Below are 24539 nucleotides of genomic sequence, written 5' to 3'. Positions count from 1 at the left end.
TACTGCCATCTACTGGTGACTTTTGGCTACTGCACGATAAATTGACGTGTCGGCGAGAGGCAGTAGCTTAGTTTCACTTTCACTATGCCTTTTACCTCATTGTCATCAGAATAAAACACGGGACCAAAATGTATCGTTTTATTGGTGAATAATATAACAATATATACATAATTTTAGTTATTGAAACAATTACTACAAAATAAAAAAAATAATCATTTTATTACAAACAACAATTTTAACAAAGTCAATAATGCAAAATAAATGTAGAAAATCAAAAAGTGATCACGCTCCTGATTTACTACAAAGCTTTGAGTCTTCTGCGCATGACACATCTCGCGAGAGCAGAGCAGTCAGAGACGAGAGCAGAACCGTCTTGTAACGTCAAGCGTGCCAACTGTCGTGAAAGCACATTGACGCAGAAAGAAGCCAGAAGGACGCTAATAAGTCAGTCTTATTATTTGTTCTCCAGTTTGAAATATTTACGTCGTATAAAATACATCTTTGAGTCTTTATTTTAAGGATAAAATCGTCTCGATGTGCTAGAAGCACTTTGCTGCTTCTCGTGCTCGTTTATTGTTAGTTAGCTTAGCTCGCTAGTTAGCTTAGCTTGTTAGCTGCTAACAGAAGTTATCAACACATCGCTAAGTAGAGATCAAGTGTGAGAGTAAAGTGTTGTGATTGTGTGAAAATGTCTACATTACACATGTTGAGAGCGTTGGTGGATCAGCGACTAACTGCTGCCGTTGAAGAAATATTTGTAGTGTTAGAAAGAACGATAGCAGAATACGAGGCGGAACTTTCTAGAACAAAGGAGGAGAACAATCGACTACTGGACGCTGTTTTCAAGAAACATCAAGTTGTGTTACACAGAACAGGTTTGTTGACTTCTTACTCTCACGTGTTTACTAACTTAATATATGATTAATAACACCTTTCTTCAATAAATGGTCAATCAGTGGTCTAGTGGTTAGAGTGTCCGCCCTGAGATGGTTAGGTTGTGAGTTCAAACCCCGGCCGAGTCATACCAAAGACTATAAAAATGTGAGCCATTACCTCCCTGCTTGGCACTCAGCATTAAGGGTTGGAATTTGGGGTTAAATCACCAAAAATGATTCCCGGGCGCGGCCACCGCTGCTGCTCACTGCTCCCCTCACCTCCCAGGGGATGATCAAGGGTGATGGGTCAAATGCAGAGAATATTTCGCCACACTTAATGTGTGTGTGACAATCATTGGTACTTTAATTTCAACTTAATAGGAAGATGGTTTGTCTTGTGGAGATGATGCAATGCTTTCATTTAGATTCTTCATGAAAACGAGACAGTTTGAGGTTGATGTTCCTCTCAGTTTGTAACAATGTGTGATTGTTTTTGAAGGAGTTATGAGGAGTTTGCATAAGAAAGGCTACACTTTCATCACGGTACACATTCACTGCTCAGTGTTTCCCCCAGAAAATGTGTTAGTTAAGGTGGTGGGAGGGGGCGTCTCCCGGGATAGGCGGCCTGTCGCCACCATCACGTCTCCACCTCATCGCTGCCACCACAGCCTGGGGGGGCAATAGACTACAGACTCTGAATACATTGAACACATTGTTTATTAAAAAATAACCAAATAACAATATATTATAATAAATAAAAATATTAGAGAAATAAAGAAGCCTACAATTTTTGGTTGTGTTTTCCGCTCCATTTGCAGAATGGCGATATACGATATAAATCTCCATATTTTTTCCGTAAAGTACAAACAAAACACAAAACAGTCCTAGTTACCTGAGATACTAAGTATGTTATTATTATGACTTAGTAAGTCAATATTTTGACTTAGTAATTTGATTTTAGTTTGTCTAAATTGTCGACGATGGCTTCTCTGATGTCTCCATCATGTCCAGAAGTCTCTTCTTTATCTGGACGTCGTCTTCTACTGCATTCAGCAACTTTGTCTCCATTGGAAGTTTTCCTTTTAGTCTGTCATGCTTGTGGCTGTCGAGTTTTGCCTAGTGAAAAAAAAAAAAATTATGAGGATTTTTACTAAATAATAAATGGGTTATACTTTTATAGCGCTTTTCTATCTTCAAGGTACTCAAAGCGCTTTGACAGTATTTCCACATTTACCAATTCACACACACATTCACACACTGATGGCGGGAGCTGCCATGCAAGGCGCTAACCAGCAGCCATCAGGAGCAAGGGCTGAAGTGTCTTGCCAAAATGGCATTCAATAATCATGAATACATTATTTGGAATGAACCCACTTTAGCACAGGTGTAAGATAGTGACATGTTATTTACAACATGTCAAATGGCCCTCAACATCGTCAGGAAACAATGTGTGCCAATAAAACATTTTTTATTATTTAAATTTTGACAGAAAAAAAAAAAAATTTAATGCAACTGCAGTTTTACGTAACTCAATATTATTTATTACAAGAAACTACTCACAGCATTTTTAATACGAGCCTATTTAAATACATGTAAAACAGCTGAACTTTAATACATGCTTGCCATCTTGACTTCTGATTCCAAAGCAAGTATTTTTGTCACACTGTTGTCAAACAATGATCATATTCAAACAAATATGATTCCACATTGTTGAAAGTGGTCATCTGAGAGCATTTGGAATTGCAGTGCAGTTCATATAAAAATGTTTTGATGCCACATCTATCTGCCTTTTAACAATATTACTTCCTAGCAATGAAGTTAGCGCCCACATACCTGAAGTAGAGCTCTTCTCTCTTTCACCACAGAAGATTGTGGATTGTTCCTATTGGAATCTTGCTGCTCTTGTACATCATTGGGCATATCTTTGTCTGTGACCAGGCTGTCAAGGGTGAATGGAGAATCCCAACTCCTGTGAGAGCTTGTGTCAATATCTGATGTTTCTATTCCAAATGGAATGGATGTAGTTGATGGAGAACCGCCCCAGATCTGCTGGCATAGTTGGAAGTACAGCAAAACAACTCTAGCGTAACCACTTCTTCCACCTGCGTCCACTGCTTGTCTGTACTTTCTACAAATCACTTTCAGTTTAGTGTCGATAGTTGTTTTTGTCATGTCCTCTTTCCGATGAGGAAATTCCTCAGATGTCCCTCCAAGTCCGTACCGTTCCAAAATAGGGTAATAATGTCACCAGACTTGGACTGGCAAGTTTACCAGTCAACACTTTGTTGACTTTTGTTAACTTTAAGCTCCAAGACGATGCTTAAAAGTAGCTCTACTTCTCTGTCAGTCCACATATATAATTCTTTGTTGCCGTGACCCGCCATTTTTTGCTATATGCCGCCTCCAGAAATGACGTTTTGGATGTTTCTGATTGGCTAAAATGGTCTTAAGTCCTAGGCTACAGTGCCCCCAGTATTTTGGCATGTGTATGACACTCAGTGTATGCGTTTGCTTGGGGCCAGTAATAGTTTCTTTAAATGCTGCCGTGTGGCTGGAGATCCTGTAAAGACGTTAGTTTAGGCGGTGGCTCTTTGTTGTTAAGGCGGCCGCCTTAACAACAAAACGCTGCGGGAAACCCTGCTGCTACAAAAAAGCCTGAGATGGTTTCAGTTGAAATATTTTTTAACTCACATTACTATGTAGAAATTAGCATTTAAAATAAATAAATGATAAATGGGTTGTACTTGTATAGCGCTTTTCTACCTTCAAGGTACTCAAAGCGCTTTGACACTACTTCCACATTTACCCATTCACACACACATTCACACACTGATGGAGGGAGCTGCCATGCAAGGCGCTAACTAGCACCCATCAGGAGCAAGAGTGAAGTGTCTTGCTCAGGACACAACGGACATGACGAGGTTGGTACTAGGTGGGGATTGAACCAGGGACCCTCGGGTTGCGCACGGCCACTCTGCCACTGCACCACGCCGTCCCTAAATACAAATATACTGCAAGAAAATAAATAAAATTATAATTTACAAAAAGCAAAAGGCTTTGTATAGTCCCAGTTACGAGTAGCCGCAACCTGTAATGTATTCTCTTTTTGATAGGGAGTTCCACATTTTGGTGGGATAGCAGGAAAACGATTTAGAACCTTTTTCGTAGTGAAATCTGGGTTGAATGTCATTTGTACAACTACCTCTAGGTAGTTGCAATTAGGGATGTCCCGATCCAGGTTTTTGCACTTCCAATCCGATACCGATATTGTTTTTGCACTTCCGATCCGATACCGATACTGACCGATACCAATACTGACCGATACTGGCCTATCCGAGCATGTATTAAAGTTTAAAGTTATTTAGCCTACTTAGTTGTCAGAATCATGTTGAAAAGGGTTTTAGTACTCTTGATAACAACTAGCCAGCTGAATTAGGGGAGTTTGAATAATACACAATGGTTGGTAACAAGAAACTGACCTGTTTATTCAAGGATAAACACAAAATAGACAGAATTATACATGACAAACAGAAATGGCATCATTGAACTAGGGCTGGGCGATATGGCCTTTTTTTAATATTGCGATATTTTAAGGCCATATTGCGATACACGACATATATGTGGATATTTTGCCTTAGCCTTGAATGAACACTTGATGCATATAATCACAGCAGTATGATGATTCTATGTGTCTACATTAAAACATTCTTCTTCATACTGCATTAATATATGCTACTTTTAAACTTTCATGCAGAGAAGGAAATCACAACTAAAAAAATCACTATTTTTTCATACGGTGTTTATCTGGAAATGTTTGCCTCGGCATTTTGATGGTGTGGACGTGTGGCACCGAATGGAGATAAGCGTCTCGACAGACGTTACAACATTTGAACAATGATGACGAAAACTGTTTTCTCTGTCGTGTCCGTGTGTCGAAAATTGTTATGCGCTTATTTTTTTATTTGATTTTGTGCGTGGCATAGATTTGCCGTGCGCAGAGGACGCTTGAGCAGTGCGCAATTTATGGCGTCACATTAATGCCAAAAATCCAAGCGCATAAAAACTGTTATCGCGCGCTGATTCTCCACTTCGCGCGCACGCGCGACACCCTTTTGCGCGCGCGTGGTGCCTTTTTGCGCGCGCGTTGTGCCTTTTTGCGTGCGCGCGATGCCTTTCTGCGCCAGGAGTACACAGAGAGCGCACAGACCGAGACGGCGCGCATGCAGAAAGGCACCGCGCGCGCGCCGTCTCGGTCTGTGCGCTCTGTGTACTCCTGGCATCTCTCCTCGCGCTGTCATGTTTCTTTTTGGCACTTTGGGGGTGGGTATGCTTAGACGGCCCCTCCTTTCTGATTGGCTCTGAGCATTTTTCATATGACCAATCATTCTCCAGCGTAGCAACGTTGTAGCCATCTTACCTCGGACATCTAGCCTCAATCATTACATTGATGTCAATGGTACATGTACTAATTAAATGACCAAAACTTGCTCGATTTTCGACCAATTTACAAACGGTTTGCCTTGTTACAAATCTTATTACATGTAGATATGACATAGGATGCTGTACCTGTTGAAATTACCTCTTTCGCTTTAAAAAAAAAAAGACTTAATTGTGCAACATAGTTGTGTAGGGTCAGTGTTAGTCAGTTCTCTGATTATTTTAAACTGTTTCAGAATAAATTATTAAAAGGCTATTTTTAACATTTTAAAAACAAAATTCAAATATTATTTCATTACTTTTATGGCTGAATCAAAAGAAATTCCATAAATTAGAAAACAAATGTTCAAGAAGAAGTGAAATGATAAAATAATGTTATGGTTGGATGTTATTGCTAGTGGACCAGTTCTGGCCGAAAGATGTGATTATGGTGTTTGTTGTCTTATTATTTATTTGGGTCACATTTTGTATTACCCTGTATTGTGTTTATGTGGTATGAAATAACCTTCATCAGCGCGCGACATGTTTTTATCCACTTCTTCCTCCGTAAATCTTGATACATATTGACGATGACCCGCCCTGCTATACTTCTGATTGGCTCTGAACATTTTTCCCCCGACCAATCAGAAAGAAGGGGCCGTCTAAGCATACCCGCTCCCAAAGTGCCAAAACGAAACATGACAGCGCACAGACCGAGACGGCGCGCGCGCAAAAAGGCACCACGCGCGCGCAAAAGGGTGTTGCGCACGCGCACGAAGTGGAGAATCAGCGCGCGATAACAGTTTTTATGCGCTCGGATTTTTGGCACTAATGTGACGCCATAGCAATTGCACAGGCGCGCACGGCTGCGCTAGCACCACAGCTAACGTTAGCCATGCTGCTACCTCTCTGCTGGGAGGGGGCGTATACGTATGTGACGTATGACGTGACGTGTGTCGTGACAGTATGTGACGTATGACGTGACAGTATGTGACGTATGACGTGACAGTATGTGACGTGTGTCGTGACAGTATGTGACGTGTGACGTGACAGTATGTGACGTATGACGTGACAGTATGTGACGTATGACGTGACAGTATGTGACGTATGACGTGACAGTATGTGACGTATGACGTGACAGTATGTGACGTATGACGTGACAGTATGTGACGTATGACGTGACAGTATGTGACGTGTGTAAGAAGGTGCGCTTGCTGTCTGTGAGAAGGAGAGACAGGAAAGATTGAGAAGAGCCTGTCGTGTAATGCCAGCAGCTAAAAGCAACTGCATGAGAATCCAAAGACGTGTGGATGTGTTGAAGGTGTGCTGGAAAATGCGGAACGGAAATTAGGGAGCAGTAGAAAAGTGGAATGTATTATTTAAATCGGTGCGTTGGAAAACACGGACCAGAGTTTTTTTACAATTGGATCTGGATCGGCATTTTCCCATGCTTTGCCGATACGCATTTTTTGCAAATATCGGCGGCCGATCCGATCCAAATATCGGATCGGGACATCCCTAGTTGCAATACATGGGTATTTTAGTGGTATGGTGTATATTGTACACCAGACCAACTGCAAGAAACTGTACTCTGAAATGGTTGACGGAAGTGGGCGCGAGATGGGCGGTTGAGTAGAAGCCCAATCATTTTGTTTTGGCTGTCTGGAGTAGGGATGTCCCAATCCGATATTTGGATCAGATCGGCCGCCGATATTTGCAAAAAAATGCGTATCGGCAAGGCATGGGAAAATGCCGATCCAGATCCAGTTAAAAAACACTCCGCTCCGTGTTTTCCAACGCACCTATTTAAATAATACATTCCACTCTTCTGCTGCTCCCTATAATTTCCGTTCCGCATTTTCCAGCACACCTTCAACACATCCACAGGTCTGTGGATTCTAACGCAGTTGCTTTTAGCTGCTGGCTTTACACGACATGCTCTTCTCACTCTTTTCTGTGTCTGTGCTTCTCACAGACAGCAAGCGCACCTTCTTACACACGTCACATACTGTCACGTCATACGTCACATACTGTCACATCATACGTCACATACTGTCACGTCATACGTCACATACTGTCACGTCATACGTCACATACTGTCACGACATACGTCACATACATATAAGCCCTCCCCGAGCAGAGAGGTAGCAGCATGGCTAACGTTAGCTGTGATGCTAGCGCAGCCGTGTGACCAACGTTCTCTCTAAGGTGCGCGCTTGTGCAATTGCGCACTGTTTAAACGTCCTCTGCGCATAGCAATTATATGCCACGCACAAAATCAAATAAAAAAATAAGCGCATAACAATTTTCGACACACGGACACGACAGAGAAAACAGTTTTCGTCATCATTGTTAAAATATTATAACGTCTGTCGAGACGCTTATCTCCGTTCGGTGCCAGACGTCCATACCATCAAAATGCCGAGGCAAAAATTTCCAGATCAACACCGTATGAAAAAATTAGTGATTTTTTTAGTTGTGATTTCCTTCTCTGCATGAAAGTTTAAAAGTAGCATATATTAATGCAGTATGAAGAAGAATGTTTTAATGTAGACATGCAAGCCTTAAAAGAAAATGTTGAAAATCAAGACTACATTTCCTGCAAATGGATGCATTTCTACCCTATATTTTAACTTTAGATTTATTCTCATACCAAACTCTTTTGGCTGTCTTTTTGACACTTACATCCGGCGCCCCCCTCCATACCCTGGATTATAAATAATGTAAATAATTCAATGTGATTATCTTGTGTGATGACTGTATTATGATGATAGTATATATCTGATAGTATATATCTGTATCATGAATCAATTTAAGTGGACCCCGACTTAAACAAGTTGAAAAACTTATTTGGGTGTTACCATTTAGTGGTCAATTGTACGGAATATGTACTTCACTGTGCAACCTACTAATAAAAGTCTCAATCAATCAATCAAAACACACAGAATCATCATACTGCTGTAAATATATGCATCAAGTGTTCATTCAAGGCTAAGGCAAAATATCGAGATGAATATTGTGTATCGCAATATGGCCTTAAAATATCGCAATATTAAAAAAAGGCCATATCGCCCAGCCCTAGTTTCAATGATGCCATTTCTGTTTGTCATGTATAATTCTGTCTATTTTGTGTTTATTCTTGAATAAACAGGTCAGTTTCTTGTTACCAACCATTGTGTATTATTCAAACTCCCCTAATTCAGCTGGCTAGTTGTTATCAAGAGTACTAAAACCCTTTTCAACATGATTCTGACAACTAAGTAGGCTAAATAACTTTAAACTTTAATACATGCTCGGATAGGCCATTATCGGTCAGTATCGGTATCGGTCAGTATCGGTATCGGATCGGAAGTGCAAAAACAATATCGGTATCGGATCGGAAGTGCAAAAACCTAGATCGGGACATCCCTAGTCTGGAGTTTGTTTTTCAGGGCTTTTAAGGCGTCACGGTACCAAACATGAACTCTGTAGTTAAAGTGGGGTTAATAAATGAGCGCTTGTGTTAGAGTCTTAAGTGTATTTCTACCTACCAGCGGGGTGATCCTACTGTGTAAGAACTAGGGATGTACGGTATACCGGTATTGGTATAGTACCGTGATACTAATGAATCATATTTGGTAATATACCGCCTTTAAAAAGTACAACTTCTATGATTATATCAATATATTTTGGCATCACAACATCTTCTTTTGTTTAAAATAATATATTATGTTTATAAAGTCAGTAAATATGTCCTTGGACACATGAGGACTTTGAATATGACCAATGTATGATCCTGTAGCTACTTGGTATCAGACTGATACCCAAATTTGTGGTATCATCCAAAACTAATGTGAAGTATCAAACAACAGAGGAATAAGTGATTATTACATTTTAACAGAAGTGTAGATAGCACATGTTAAAACAGAAAATAAGCAGATATTAACAGTAAATGAAGAAGTAGATTAATAATCAATTTTCTACCATTTGTTCTGAATAATTTTGACAAAATAATAGGTGTATAAATGACACAATATGTTACTGCATACGTCAGCAGACTAATTAGGAGCCTTTGTTTGTTTACTTCCTACTAAAAGACAAGTTGTCTAGTAAGTTCACTATTTTATTTTAGGACAAAATTGCAATAAGAAACATATGTTTAATGTACCCTAAGATTTTTTGTTAAAATAAAGCCAATAATGCGCTTTTTTGTGGTCCTTTTATTTAGAAAAGTATCAAAAAGTATCGAAATACATTTTGGTACAGGTCCCGGTACCAAAATATTGGTATCGGGACAACACTAGTAAGAACATAATTCGTCGGTTGATTCTTTGACTACCTTAGTAGTCATTTTTTCACTGGAGAGATTAGTCTCTACGATGCAGCCAAGATAGATAATCTCATTTTTGTTTGTTATAATATTGTCACCCACTTTGACTGTGAAGTTATATACTTTTCTGAGGTTAGGAATTGACCCAAAAACCTGTGTACTTGCACGTACCAGGCAAGTCTTAATTTGCCAGTTTGTCATTGAAAGCCTTGCTAGTCTAGGTCTTGAGGATTGTAGCTTCGCTTGTTTTGTGGTCGTCAGCCTCAGTTCTATGTTCTTTATGGGTACAGATATTCATTGAATGATCACTTAAGCTGCATACAGTAGTTCCATTTGTGGTGATCTTAGACTGGTCAGAAGTAACAACGAGGTCTATGAAGGTTTAAAAGGACTCACTCACCCTGGTAGTTTGCTTAATGAGCTAAGTGAGACAATGTTGGTGGCACAGCTTAGTGAATGTTTTAAAAATGGGTGCATCCTTTCAGGACATATCTATGTTCCAGTCCCCAAGAAGATGTAAACCTGTATCAACATGTTTACACAAAACTCACACACTCACCAAATACATGTTACACTGTAATCACATCTAATTAGTTATCATTTCACTTCCTGATTCTGACTTACATGCAACAATAAGTGAAAGTAAACATTTATTTTCAATAGCCAAAGTAGTCAACACTTGATTTATTAAAAGAACATAAAGGTGACTGACTTTCCTTCAGCGTGTTGTAGATGGTCTCCAATTCCTAAAGAGGAATTGTTGATGGAGATACTCCATAAAACACCACATAGTAAAACATGTTTTTGTTAAAAGTTCCTTTTGGCCCAGCCAACAAAATGGCCACCCAAAAGTGTTCTGCATGATAACAAAAACATACCATGAATGTTTTTTTAAGTGATTTTGGAATTAGATTTGTTTTATTTCCATAATATTTAAGTTATGGTAATGACAATCTCAATATTTACACACTTTACATCAGTGAGTGTAAAGTTAAGAATGCCTCAATCAATGCTGCCTCGTACTTATAAAACTTTTCAAATTGACCCCCATCAAATGTCCAAGTCTGTTTTTGTACTCACAGTACCACTTTTTAATTAATTTTAGGACAAAAGGTGGTATTTCCTGTTTTTATTGGTTGTTTTGCTACACACTTTTAACACAACACACAAAATAACACAAATAATGTCATTGTGTTAACAGTGTCAGTCCAAAACTATTTCTATTCTCTCTGTATCTTATTTACTTATTTACCCAACAGATGTCCAGCAGCCCCCCCACATTATAGAGGAAGAGGAGGATCCAAAGACCACCCACATTAAAGAGGAAGAGGCGGATCCACAGCCCACCCCCATGAAAGAGGAAGAGGAGGATCCACAGCCCACCCACATGAAAGAGGAAGAAGAGGATCCACAGCCCACCCACATGAAAGAGGAAGAAGATGATCCACAGCCCACCCACATTAAAGAGGAAGAGGAGGATCCACAGCCCACCTACATGAAAGAGGAAGAGGAGGATCCACACATGAAAGAGGAAGAGGAGGATCCCCACATGAAAGAGGAAGAGGAGGATCCACACATGAAAGAGGAAGAGGAGGGAGAGTGTGTTGTAGAGCAGGAGGAGGATGATGTCAGCAAGGTTCCACTGACTGTTGTCTCTGTGAAGACTGAAGAGCATGAAGACAAAGCACCTGAGTCCTCACAGCTTCATCACAGTCCAAGTAAGCACATATCATTTTATTCTCAGGGCATTCAATCCATCACAACTGGACTGTTCACTTTGTCTTAGAAGACTCATCCAAGTAGGCTTCATCACTTCATGCTCATACACTTCAAGTCTTAAATCTAATCATTGGAATTTAGAGGAGAACTGCAATTTTTGGGGGAATTTTTTCTATCGTTCACAATCATTATAAAAGACATGACGATGGATATATATTGTTTTAAAATCACATTCTAACTCATAAATGTAAATAAAAGTCCACTTGCAATGGAGCCAATGGGAGGTTCTCTATAACCATCCAAAAAGTGCCAACAATACTCCATTTGCATTTTGTGGCTTGAATAGCAAGCAAGTATGAGTGATATTGTTATTATAAGTCCTAACGCAGACAAACTATTTAAAGCTTGTGTGTCTATGTTGACATCAGCGGCTGGTGAGCTCCTTCCTCACCTCGGTACTGGTGAAAGATTATTCCAGATCATGAATCGTGCCTCTCACCTGGATAGTAAAAGGATGAGGACGTACTCTGACAAGTTGGTATCGTTTGACAGCCAATTTAGACCTGGCAATGGCAAACGACACAAAAAGACGCTTGACGTCACCCCCCTTTTCCGTGTGAGGATTTTGAGTAATTCTTCATCTAAACGGGAATATAGCTAGATTCTATCAGTCTGCGTCATAGTGACAGCAGACCTTGTACAGTAAGTGATGTTTTATTATGTTTGTTGGCTCTCACAAAGTCTGCAGTGTGCAATATTCAGTGATGTTAAAAAAAAAAAAAAAGCGAACGTTGTGATGCGTTTTTAAAATTAATGCGCTAATGAGCAAAAATATGTAAATATTACATCTTTTAAAAAATGCCCCTGTTACTAAATGACATATATACCTACTGCATGTACATAAAACCTTAATGGAGGTGTTTGGATGTTTTTAAGTTCATTATAGGCAGAATAGTGCAACTCTAATAGCCTCTATTGTAAGCAGACTTTTGATCGTATTTATTTACTATTTAAAATGCATAATGAAAATCAATGAAAATAAAATAAAAGTCAAAGGATTTGTATATTCCCAGTTACGAGTAGCCGCAACCTGTAATGTCTTTTCAGAGCGACTTTGAAGGAAGTAAGGGATTTACACTCCTTCATGGCTATTGATAGGGAGTTCCACATGTTGGTGGTATAGCAGGCAAACTAATTGGAACATTTTTTGGAGTGAGATCTGGGTTGAATATGACTTGTACAACTACCTCTGGTGTTGTATTGGTGAATATATTTTGAAGTATCTAGACAGGTACATGGGTATTTTAGTGGTATGGTGTATCTTGTACACCAGACCAACTGCAAGAAGATGTACCGTATTTTCCGCACCATAAGGCGCCCTGGGTTATAAGCCGCGCCTTCAATGAACGGCATATTTCAAAACTTTGTCCACCTATAAGCCGCCCCGTGTTGTAAGCCGCATCTAACTGCGCTAAAGGAATGTCAAAAAAACAGTCAGATAGGTCAGTCAAACTTTAATAATATATTAAAAACCAGCGTTCTAACAACTCTGTTCACTCCCAAAATGTATGCAAATGTGCAATCACAAACATACGTATATCAACATGGACAGAGCTGCGTGAAAAAAGCCACCCGGCCTCTTCGCGTAAACTTAAACTTACCTTAACCACTCGCTCATCTTTTCTTCATCCATCCCTTCGAGTTAGCTTTTATGATGACGCCGGCTGGAAAGGTCTCTTTTGGCAAGGTCTTCCTTTTGAATATAACCATGGGTGGAAGTTTCTGGCCATTAGCATGGCAAGCTAGAACCACAGTGAAGGATGACTTCTCATTCCCTGTGGTGCGAATATTCACCGTACGTGCTCCCGTTGTATCCACAGTGCGGTTCACAGGAATATCAAAAGTCAGTGGAACCTCGTCCATGTTGATAATGTTCTCTGGCCGGATCTTTTTTTCAGCTATCTTGTTTTTACAATATGCACGGAAAGTAGCCAGCTTTTCTTGAAAGTCTTTAGGCAGTTGCTGTGAAATAGTAGTCCGTGTGCAGATGGAGAGATTGCGTCTTTTCATGAACCGGAAACCTGTCGCTTAGTAGGAGCCATTTTGTGGTCTTTACAGATGTAAACACACAAAGGAAATGAAACGTACGGTGATATCCGCGCGCTTTTTCTTCTTCTACGCGGGCGGGTGGTTGCTTACAGTAGAAGAAGAAGCGCTTCCTGTTCTAAGGGGGCGGGTGCTTACCTTGGCGGTTGCTTGCGTAGAAGAAGAAGCGCTTCCTGTTCTACCGGGAAAAAAGATGGCGGCTGTTTACCGAAGTTACGAGACCGAAACTTTATGAAAATGAATCTTAATATTTATCCATATATAAAGCGCACCGGGTTATAAGGCGCACTGTCAGCTTTTGAGAAAATTTGTGGTTTTTAGGTGCGCCTTATAGTGCGGAAAATACGGTACTCTGTTACCTACCAAGAGCCTCCCCACGTTAAGGAAAGGTGAGATGGACGGTTGAGTAGAAGCCCAATCATTTTGTTTTGGGCTGTCTGGAGTTTGTTTTTCAGAGCTTTTAAGGCGTCACGGTACTAAATATGAACTCTGTACTCAAAGTGATGTTAAATGAGCGCTTGTGTTAGAGTCTTAAGTGCAATACTACCCGTAACAGTAGTACTACTATGTAAGAACATAATTTGTCGGTTGATTCTTTGACTACCTTAGTAGTCATTTTTTCACTGGAGAGATTAGTCTCTATGATGCAGCCAAAATTGGTAATCTCATTTTTGTTTGTTATAACATTGTCACCCACTTTGACTGTGAAGTTATTTACTTTTCTGAGGTTAGGAATTGACCCAAAAACCTGTGTACTTGTAAGTACCAGGCGAGTCTTAATGTGCCAGTGTGTCATTGAAAGCCTTGCTAGTCTAGGTCTTAAGGATTGTAACTTCGCCTGTTTTGTGGTCGTCAGCCTCAGTTCTATGTTTTTTATAGGTACAGAAAATGATGGAATTATCACTTAAGCCGCATACAGTACCGTATTTTCCGCACTATAAGGCGCACCTAAAAACCACAATTTTTCTCAAAAGCTGACAGTGCGCCTAATAACCCGGTGCGCTTTATTACGATTCATTTTCATAAAGTTTCGGTCTCGCAACTTCGGTAAACAGCCGCCATCTTTTTTCCCGGTAGAACAGGAAGCGCTTCTTCTTCTACGCAAGCAACCGCCAAGGAAAGCACCCGCCCCCATAGAACAGGAAGCGCTTCACCCGCCCCCATAGAACAGGAAGCGCTTCACCCGCCCCCGGAAGAAGAAGAAAAAACGCGCGGATATCACCGTACGTTTCATTTCCTGTTTACATCTGTAAAGACCACAAAATGGCTCCTACTAAACGATCCGGTTCATAAAAAGACGCAATCTCTCCATCCGCACACGGATTACTACCGTATTTCACAGCAACTGAACCGCACTGTGGAACGGGAGCACGTACGGTGAATATTCGCTCCACAGGGAATGAGAAGTCATCCTTCACTGTGGTTCTAGCTTGCCATGCTAACTTCCACTCATGGTGATATTCAAAAGGAAGACCTTGCCAAAAGAGACCTTTCCAGCCGGCGTCATCATAAAAGCTAACTCGAAGGGATGGATGGATGAAGAAAAGATGAGCGAGTGGTTAAGGGAAGTTTACGCGAAGAGGCCGGGTGGCTTTTTTCACACAGCTCCGAAGGCGAACACACCTTCACTAAGACGGGCAGACAGCCTCGGACAACATACGCCAACATTTGCCAGTGGATCGTAAATGCTTGGGCAGATATTTCGGTCACAACTGTGGTCCGAGCTTTCCGGAAGGCAGGATTCACAGAACAACAGCGACACTGACTCCCGATGACTTCTACGAGACGGAACCGGCCATTTTGGATCCCACGCTTGCGCAACTTTTCAATTCGGACACCGAAGACGAAGAATTCGAAGGATTTACGAATGAAGAATAACTTCAGAAGGTGAGCGCTATGTTTATTTTGTGTGTTGTGACATTAACGTTCGAGCAACATTATGTTACTATTGCTCTACACCATTTTGAATTTTACTATGTTTGTGATTGCACATTTGCGTACATTTTGGGACAGAGTTGTTAGAACGCTGGTTTTCAATATATTATTAAAGTTTGACTGAACTATCTGACTGTTTTTTTGACATTCACTTTAGCGCAGCGTTTTTTTGACATTCACTTTAGCGCAGCGTAGGCGCGGCTTTTAGTCCGGGGCGGCTTATTGGTGGACAAAATTATGAAATATGTAATTCATAGAAGGTGCGGCTAATAATCCGGTGCGCCTTATAGTGCGGAAAATACGGTAGTTCCACTTGTGGTGATCTTAGACTGGTCAGAAGTAACAACGAGGTCTATGAAGGTTTAAAAGGACTCACTCACCCTGGTAGTTTGCTTAATGAGCTAAGTAAGACAATGTTGGTGGCACAGCTTAGTGAAGGTTTTAAAATTGGGTGCATCCTTTCGGGACATATCTGTGTTCCAGTCCGCAAGAAAATGTAAACTTGTATCAACATGTTTACACAAAACTCACACACTCACCAAAACATTTTATAATGTAATCACATCTAATTAGTTATCATTTCACTTCCTGATTGTGACTAACATGTAATAATAAGGGAATGTAAACATTTATTTTCAATAGCCAAAGTTGTCAACACTTGATTTATTAAAAGAACATAAAGGTGACTGACTTTCCTTCAGCGTGTTGTAGATGGTCTCCAATTCCTAAAGAGGAATTTTTGATGGAGATACTCTATAAAACACCACATACTATCATGAATTGATTTAAGTGGACCCCGACTTAAACAAGTTGAAAAACTTATTCGGGTGTTACCATTTAGTGGTCAATTGTACGGAATATGTACTGTACTGTGCAATCTACTAATACAAGTCTCAATCAATCTCTCAAAAGTAAAACATGTTTTTGGTAAAAGTTCCTTTTGGCCCAGCCAAAAAAATGACCACAAAAAAGTATTCTGCATGATGACAAAAACATACCATGAATATTTTTTTTAAGTGATTTTGGAATTATTATTTTTTTATTTCCATGATATTGAAGTTATGGTAATGACTTTGTCATTAAAAGATTATGGTTAAGTTTAGCGATAAAGAGTAGGTGTAATGGACTGTATACATAATAAAATATTTACACACTTTATATCAGTGAAGTTCAAAATGCCTCAATCAGTGCTGCCTCGTAGTTATAAAAACTTTTCAAATTGCCCCTTATCCTATTTCCAAGTCTGTTTAGGTACTCACCGTGCCACTTTTGAATTGACTTTAGGAAAAAAGGAGGTATTTCCTGTGTTTTTATTAGTTGTTTTGCTACACACTTTTAACCCAACACACGGAAGAACACAAATAATGTCATTGTGTTAACAGTGTCAGTCCAAAACTATTTCTCTTCTCTCTTTATCTTATTTACATTTACCCAACAGACATCCAGCAGCCCCCTCACATGAAAGAGGAAGGGGAGGATCCACAGCCTACCCACATGAAAGAGGAAGAGGAGGATCCACACATGAAAGCGGAAGAGGAGGGAGAGTGTGTTGTAGGGCAGAAGGAGGATGATGTCAGCAAGTTTCCACTGACTGTTGTCTCTGTGAAGACTGAAGAGCATGAAGACAAAGCACCTGAGTCCTCACAGCTTCATCACAGTCCAAGTAAGCACATGTCATTTTATTCTCAGGGCATTCAATCCATCACAACTGGACTGTTCACTTTGTCTTAGAAGACTCATCCAAGTAGGCTTCATCACTTCATGCTCATACACTTCAAGTCTTAAATCTAATCCTTGGAATTTAGAGGGGAACTGCACTTTTTTGGGGAATTTTTTCTATCGTTCACAATCATTATAAAAGACACAAAGGTGGATATATTTAAAAAAAAAAAATCACATTCCAACTAGGGCTGGGCGATATGGCTTTTCATTAATATGTGGATATGTTTAGTCCATGTCACGATACACCATATATATGTGGATAAGTTTAGTCCATGTCACAATCAGTGTTGGGTTAGTTACTGAAAACCAGTAACTAGTTACAGTTATTAGTTACTTTATTTCAAAAGTAACTCAGTTACTAACTCAGTTACTTACACCAAAAAGTAATGCGTTACTGTGAAAAGTAACTATTTAGTTACTTCTTTTTTTCTTCTTTTTTTTTTAAAGCTCCCATTAATGCCCTTTTTGCCTTCATTTCAGTACTGTTATTGCACTGGAGAATAATACAATCTGTTGATCAACTTGACATGCATTTTTATTTTCCTTTTAACATAATTAATGAAAAACAGTGCAACATAAAAAGGCATTCCTCCTTTCTTTAAACTTGGACCAATGACCATTAATAAAAAACAAGTTTAAGTGCAACATAAGAAGAAACATCATCTTCCTTGAAACATAGGTAGTGAAATAAAGCCTGACATCTGGAGTGATGCTGCTGTCTTCCACACTTGGAGCCATGGATTGTAGAATCCTTGTTTTCAGTGGCAGGATCATTGACACAGATGGTGAAGTTTCAGTGCTCAGTAGAGATGGAACACTTTTGAGGGGTTTAAGCACCTAGAGGACCTCATCTGCCACTCTCACATCATCATCAGACAGGGTGACATTTGTCTTCAGGGTGTTGTGGGTCAATGCAGAGTATATAGCTGCCTGCTGCTTCAACATATCATAAGTGGACTTCCACCTCGTTGGGACATCATGTATGAGCAGGCAGCTTTAGCATTTCTTGCTTTGTCTTAAGCACATGAGCAGCTGTTGTGCTTGGGTGGAAGTAAGAAACCTTCCTGATCCTCCCAAAGAGGCGCTCCATCCTATTGACTGAGATGTGATGCCAAATTCACTACATGTGCAAAGCACCTATCTGTGGTCCCAGTCCTGCCTCATTCTCTGTAATTATTTGATTTTTGGCATTATCACGTGTGACTGTGATATCTTTATCTTCCATTCCTCCAATGCTTGTGTCAGTACCTGCGCAAGGTGACTCTCGTAGAGGGGGCGTGTCTTCTCATCTCCCAGTCTGCTGTGATGAAGTGAGCGCTTATAGTTCCGCTGGACGTCCACCCGTCTGTCATGAGCGCAACAGCTGATGCTCGGGATAGTTCATCCACAACTTTTTTCTTCTCCTGCTCATAAAGATCTGGCACAATCTTATTGCTGAAGTGGGTGCGCGACGGGATGTCGTAACGTGGTTCAAGCACGTTATCAGCATGTGTTTAAAACCCTCGTTTTGCACAACCGAATCTGCACTTATAAACACACCGATTCAATGGCGGGGGCGTTCAAGCTCCTCCGTTATTGCGCTCGCCATGACCACGCTGTGTGTGGACTGAACGTGCCAACAACTTTTTTTTTTTGTTTCATACATCAAACCGCGGATCAAACCTCCCCTCCCCGCCCCCCAACCACCACCCCACCACCCCACCCCCCCACACACACATAGACCGCGCCTCTTTTCTTCTCTCCGGCTTGTGACATAGGAAGATTCAGAAGAAAGACACCGCAGCGCTTCTGTTTCTAGCCGATACTACATCAAAAGTAACGTAAAATAACGCAGTAACGCATCATGTAGTAACGGTAACTAAATTACTGAATAAAAAAAAATAACGCGTTAGATTACTAGTTACCGCCGAAACTAACGGCGTTACAGTAACGCGTTACTTTATAACGCGTTAGTCCCAACACTGGTCACAATACACCATATTTATGTGGATATGTTTAGGCCATGTCACGATACACCATATATATGTGGATATGTTTAGGCCATGTCACGATACACCATATACAAACCCCGTTTCCATATGAGTTGGGAAATTGTGTTAGATGTAAATATAAACAGGATACAATGATTTGCAAATCATTTTCAACCCATATTCAGTTGAATATGCTACAAAGTCAACATATTTGATGTTCAAACTGATAAACGTTTTTTTTTGCAAATAATCATTAACTTTAGAATTTGATGCCAGCAACACGTGACAAAGAAGTTGGGAAAGGTGGCAATAAACACTGATAAAGTTGAGGAATGCTCATCAAACATTTATTTGGAACATCACACAGGTGAACAGGCAAATTGGGAACAGGTGGGTGCCATGATTGGGTATAAAAGTAGATTCCATGAAATGCTCAGTCATTCACAAACAAGGATGGGGCGAGGGTCACCACTTTGTCAACAAATGTCTGAGCAAATTGTTGAACTGTTTAAGAAAAACCTTTCTCAACCAAATATTGCAAGGAATTTAGGGAATTCACCATCTACGGTCCGTAATATCATCAAAGGGTTCAGAGAATCTGGAGAAATCACTGCATGTAAGCAGCTAAGCCCGTGACCTTCGATCACTCAGGCTGTACTGCATCAACAAGCGACATCAGTGTGTAAAGGATATCACCACATGGGCTCAGGAACACTTCAGAAACCCGCTGTCAGTAACTATAGTTGGTCGCTACATCTGTAAGTGCAAGTTAAAACTCTCCTATGCAAGACGAAAACCGTTTATCAACAACACCCAGAAACGCCGTCTGCTTCGCTGGGCCTGAGCTAATCTAAGATGGACTGATACAAAGTGGAAAGGTGTTCTGTGGTCTGACGAGTCCACATTTCAAATTGTTTTTGGAAACTGTGGATGTCGTGTCCTCCGGACCAAAGAGGAAAAGAACCATCCGGATTGTTATAGGCGCAATGTTGAAAAGGCAGCATCTGTGATGGTATGGGGGTGTATTAGTGCCCAAGATATGGGTAACTTACACATCTGTGAAGGCACCATTAATGCTGAAAGGTACATACAGCTTTTGGAGCAACATATGTTGCCATCCAAGCAACGTTACCATGGACGCCCCTGCTTTTTTCAGCAAAACAATGCCAAGCCACGTGTTACATCAACGTGGCTTCATAGTAAAATAGTGCGGGTACTAGACTGGCCTGCCTGTAGTCCAGACCTGTCTCCCATTGAAAATGTGTGGGGCATTATGAAGCCTAAAATAGCACAACGGAGACCCAAGACTGTTGAACAACTTAAGCTGTACATCAAGCAAGAATGGGAAAGAATTCCACCTGAGAAGCTTCAAAAATGTGTCTCCTCAGTTCCCAAACGTTTACTGAGTGTTGTTAAAAGGAAAGGCCATGTAACACAGTGGTGAACATGCCCTTTCCCAACTACTTTGGCACGTGTTGCAGCCATGAATTTCTAAGTTACTGATTATTTGCAAAAAAAAATAAAAAAGTTTATGAGTTTGAACATCAAATATGTTGTCTTTGTAGTGCATTCAATTGAATATGGGTTGAAAAGGATTTGTAATTCATTGTATTCCGTTTATATTTATATCTAACACAATTTCCCAACTCATATGGAAACGGGGTTTGTAAGAAGGTGCGCTTGTTTTGTGTCTCTTGTGAGGAGAGACAAGAAAGAGTGAGAAGAGCCTGTAGTGTAATGCCTGCAGCTAAAAGCAACTGTGTGAGAACGTATACTCCAATATCACCATATAGTCATTTTCTATATCGCACAGAGACAAACCCACGATATATCCAGTATATTCCATATATCACCCAGCCCTAATTCTAACTCATAAATGTAAATAAAAGTCCACTTGCAATGGAGCCAATGGGAGGTCCTCTATAACCATCCAAAATACACCAACAATACTCCATTCGCATTTTGTGGCTTGAATGTCCACCAAGTGTTAGTTGAGTTGAGTTGAGTTTATTTGGAACATGCAAGCATACAACATGATACATCACACATGCATGCATACAACATGATACATCACACATGCATGCATACAACATGATACATCACACATGCATGCATACAACATAATACATCACACATGCATGCATACAACATGATACATCACACATGCATGCATACAACTTCTATATCCAACATGATGTATTATTATAACTGATCTTTTTTGTAACACAGTTAATGAATGAAGTGTACTTTTGTAGTTATTTCCCATATTTCTACACAATAAGTCAGATATGTAACACTAGTGAGCAGTAGAGAATATGAAGTCATTTTTGGTCTACAACATGTTTTGCTTTATTCATGCAAATTTATTCACGTGTTTCTTGCTACTTTATGTTGTATATTTTTTACATGAGATTTCTAGTTCAATTTATCATCAATTATTATATCTAGAAATTTGGTTTCATTTACTCTTTCAATTTCTATTCCGTCCATTTGTGTTTGACTTTCTTTTCTCCTGTTACCAAATAGCATTATTTTACTTCTACTGAGATTCAAAGATAATCTGTTTTTGTCAAACCATCCTTTTAATTTGTTCATTTCTTTTGTTATTATTTGTATTATCTTCTGTGTGTTCTCTCCTGAACAAAACACTGTTGTATCATCTGCAATTAATACTAACTTTAAATATTTTGTAACTTTACAAATGTCATCTATATAGAGATTGAATAATTGAGGTCCTAGTATTGATCCCTGAGGTACACCACAGGATATATTTAGTGTTGTAGAAGTGTGTTGGCCTAGCTTCACGTATTGTTTCCTGTTGGTTAAATAACTTCTTATCCAGTTTAAGACCAACCCTCTGATGCCATTTCGTTCTAGTTTTTTGATGAAAATATTGTGATTAATTGTGTCAAATGCTTTAGTTCGATCCAACAACACTGCTGCTGCACATTTTTTACTATCTATTGCATTGCTCATTTCTTCTGTCATTTCAATGAAAGCCATCAAAGTTGAAATATTAGCTGTGTATCCATATTGGTTCTCTTCTAGTATTCTATGTTTGTTTATGAAACTCTCTAATCTGTTATTGGACACTTTTTCAATGATTTTAGAAAACTGTGGAAGTAAAGAAACAGGTCTATAATTTGTAAATTGGTGTTTGTCTCCAGTCTTATAAATTGGTGCAACTTTAGCTATTTTCATTTAGTTTGGGTATTTGAAATGATAGGTTACTAATATACATGAATGGTCCCGAGATTTCTTCTAGAACCTTTTTTATGGTTTCCATATCAATTCCATTACAATCAGTTGAAGTCTTAGATTACAGGATTATAACTATTTCCTCCTGTGTCACATTACTGAGGAACATGGAGTTGGGATTTGGCTCTATGGTATCATTATAGTCCTCAATTGAAACTGGGTCTGGAATCCTTTCTTCCAATATTTACAAAGTAATTATTGAAGCTTTCAACTACTTCCTTCATATTGTCATTATTTGTGTTTCCGTCTAAGAAGTATTGGGGGTAATCCCCCCAAATATAAGCTTTGGCTTCAGCCTATTCCTTTTTCCGTCATTCTTTTTCTTTTCTTTTTGTGTGTAAATGTGTATGATTGTTAAATATGTATCATCTGTACTGTTAAACTGGTCACACAGAATGGTTGATGGTTGATTATATGATGGAAATAAACTTATTTCATTCAAATAAACATATGGGACGCAGGTTGTCTTACGTCAGCACCAGAAGTGGTCAAATCAGCTGCTCACCTGGCAGGTTTTTTGGGGATGAATAGGGAAGTCCTTCTTTAGCTGCCGTCTTGTTTTATCATATATTGCTGCCTTTGCACCTGTCAATGTTCACTTTTGTATGCACATTAAATCAACAACACCTCTTGACTTTGGAGCAATGTTCACAGACTCTAGTATTTGGCTCTCTATTAGATGTGACAGTGCCTACCTCTTTAGGACCACATTTTCTAGATATATAAAGATGTGTATTTACAACATTAATATATACATACTGTGCAAATATAAAAAAGGGAAGCTTTTAGTTACATTTAATACGTTTTGTTTTAAAGGGGAACATTATCACAATTTCAGAAGGGTTAAAACCTTTAAAAATCAGTTCCCAGCGGCTTATTTTATTTTTCCAAGTTTTTATTTTTATTTTACCCATCACGCAATATCCCTAAAAAAAGCTTCAAAGTGCCTGATTTTAACCATCGTTATATACACCCGTCCATTTTCCTGTGACGTCACATAGTGATGCCAACACAAACAAACATGGCGCATAGAACAGCAAGCTATAGCGACATTAGCTCGGATTCAGACTCGGATTTCAGCGGCTTAAGCGATTCAACAGATTACGCATGTATTGAAACGGATGGTTGTATTGTAGCTGAGATAGGCTCCAGCGCCCCCCGCGACCCCAAAAGGGAATAAGCGGTAGGAAATGGATGGATGGATGGATGGGTTGTAGTGTGGAGGCAGGTAGCGAAAACGAAATTGAAGAAGAAACTAAAGATATTGAGCCATATCGGTTTGAACCGTATGCAAGCGAAACCGACGAAAACGACACGACAGCCAGCGACACGGGAGAAAGCGAGGACGAATTCGGCGATCCCCTTCTGACCAACGATTGGTATGTGTTTGTTTGGCATTAAAGGAAACTAACAACTATGAACTAGGTTTACAGCATATGAAATACATTTGGCAACAACATGCACTTTGAGAGTGCAGACAGCCCAATTTTCATCAATTAATATATTCTGTAGACATACCCTCATCCGCGCTCTTTTCCTGAAAGCTGATCTGTCCAGTTTTGGAGTTGATGTCAGCAGGCCAGGGAAGCTAGGGTCGATATTCTTCTCTTGATCATCTTCGGTGGCATAAGGGACGGTGTGAGCCAAGACATCCAGGGGGTTTAGCTCGCTCGTCTGCGGGAACAAACTGCCGCCATTGCTTGCCGTGCTACCGAAGGCCTTTGTCCCTGAATTGCTCACACACTCCGGCAGATTCAATGGGGGTCTGGCGGCAGATTTCTTTGACTTTATGGTTGGAAATGCATCTGCTTTGAGTGTCGCAGGATATCCACACATTCTTGCCATCTCTGTCGTAGCATAGCTTTCGTCGGTAAAGTGTGCGGAACAAACGTCCAATTTCTTGCCACTTTTGCATCTTTGGGCCACTGGTGCAACTTGAATCCGTCCCTGTTCGTGTTGTTACACCCTCCGACAATACACCGACGAGGCATGATGTCTCTGTAACCCATATTTAAAATACCCATTGAAAACATGCATACAGTGCAAATACTTTTATTGTGGAGGGTTACTTCCTGCCGCTTACTTCCTTTTAAGGAAGTGCTGTGCACTTCACCACCCCCTCCCGTCTGCTGTGGCTGCGGTGCTATGAGACGCGCTTGAGAAGAAACTCCCAAAATCTTCTCATTCTCACACTTTGCAAACTTCTTAATTAGGTGAGTCTTTTGCCAT

The 24539-nt window shown here is 40.0% G+C and overlaps 2 protein-coding genes across 4 annotated transcripts in view; one reads left to right on the top strand and one right to left on the bottom strand.

Annotated features, from left to right (window-relative positions):
* The window catches only part of LOC133570515 (uncharacterized), a 905074-nt gene that overhangs the window by 324500 nt on the left and 556035 nt on the right, over window positions 1-24539 (bottom strand). The window lies entirely within an intron of this gene.
* Window positions 1-24539, top strand: part of LOC133570532 (uncharacterized) — a 508763-nt gene that overhangs the window by 372902 nt on the left and 111322 nt on the right. Inside the window, exons 1-3 of one of the 3 annotated variants that reach the window (XM_061923217.2) lie at window positions 401-875; window positions 10860-11318; window positions 16799-17247. In XM_061923217.2, the coding sequence (XP_061779201.1) occupies window positions 689-875; window positions 10860-11318; window positions 16799-17091 (939 nt within the window). In that variant the 5' untranslated portion in view covers window positions 401-688 and the 3' untranslated portion in view covers window positions 17092-17247. Of the gene's footprint in view, window positions 1-400; window positions 876-10859; window positions 11319-16798; window positions 17248-24539 lie in introns of those variants that run through there. The other 2 variants (XM_061923218.1, XM_061923215.2) reach the window with 2 other exon arrangements.

The sequence above is a fragment of the Nerophis lumbriciformis genome, linkage group LG28, assembly GCF_033978685.3.
Source record: "Nerophis lumbriciformis linkage group LG28, RoL_Nlum_v2.1, whole genome shotgun sequence".
NCBI lineage: Eukaryota > Metazoa > Chordata > Actinopteri > Syngnathiformes > Syngnathidae > Nerophis > Nerophis lumbriciformis.
This window is presented reverse-complemented; position numbering and strand designations above follow the sequence as displayed.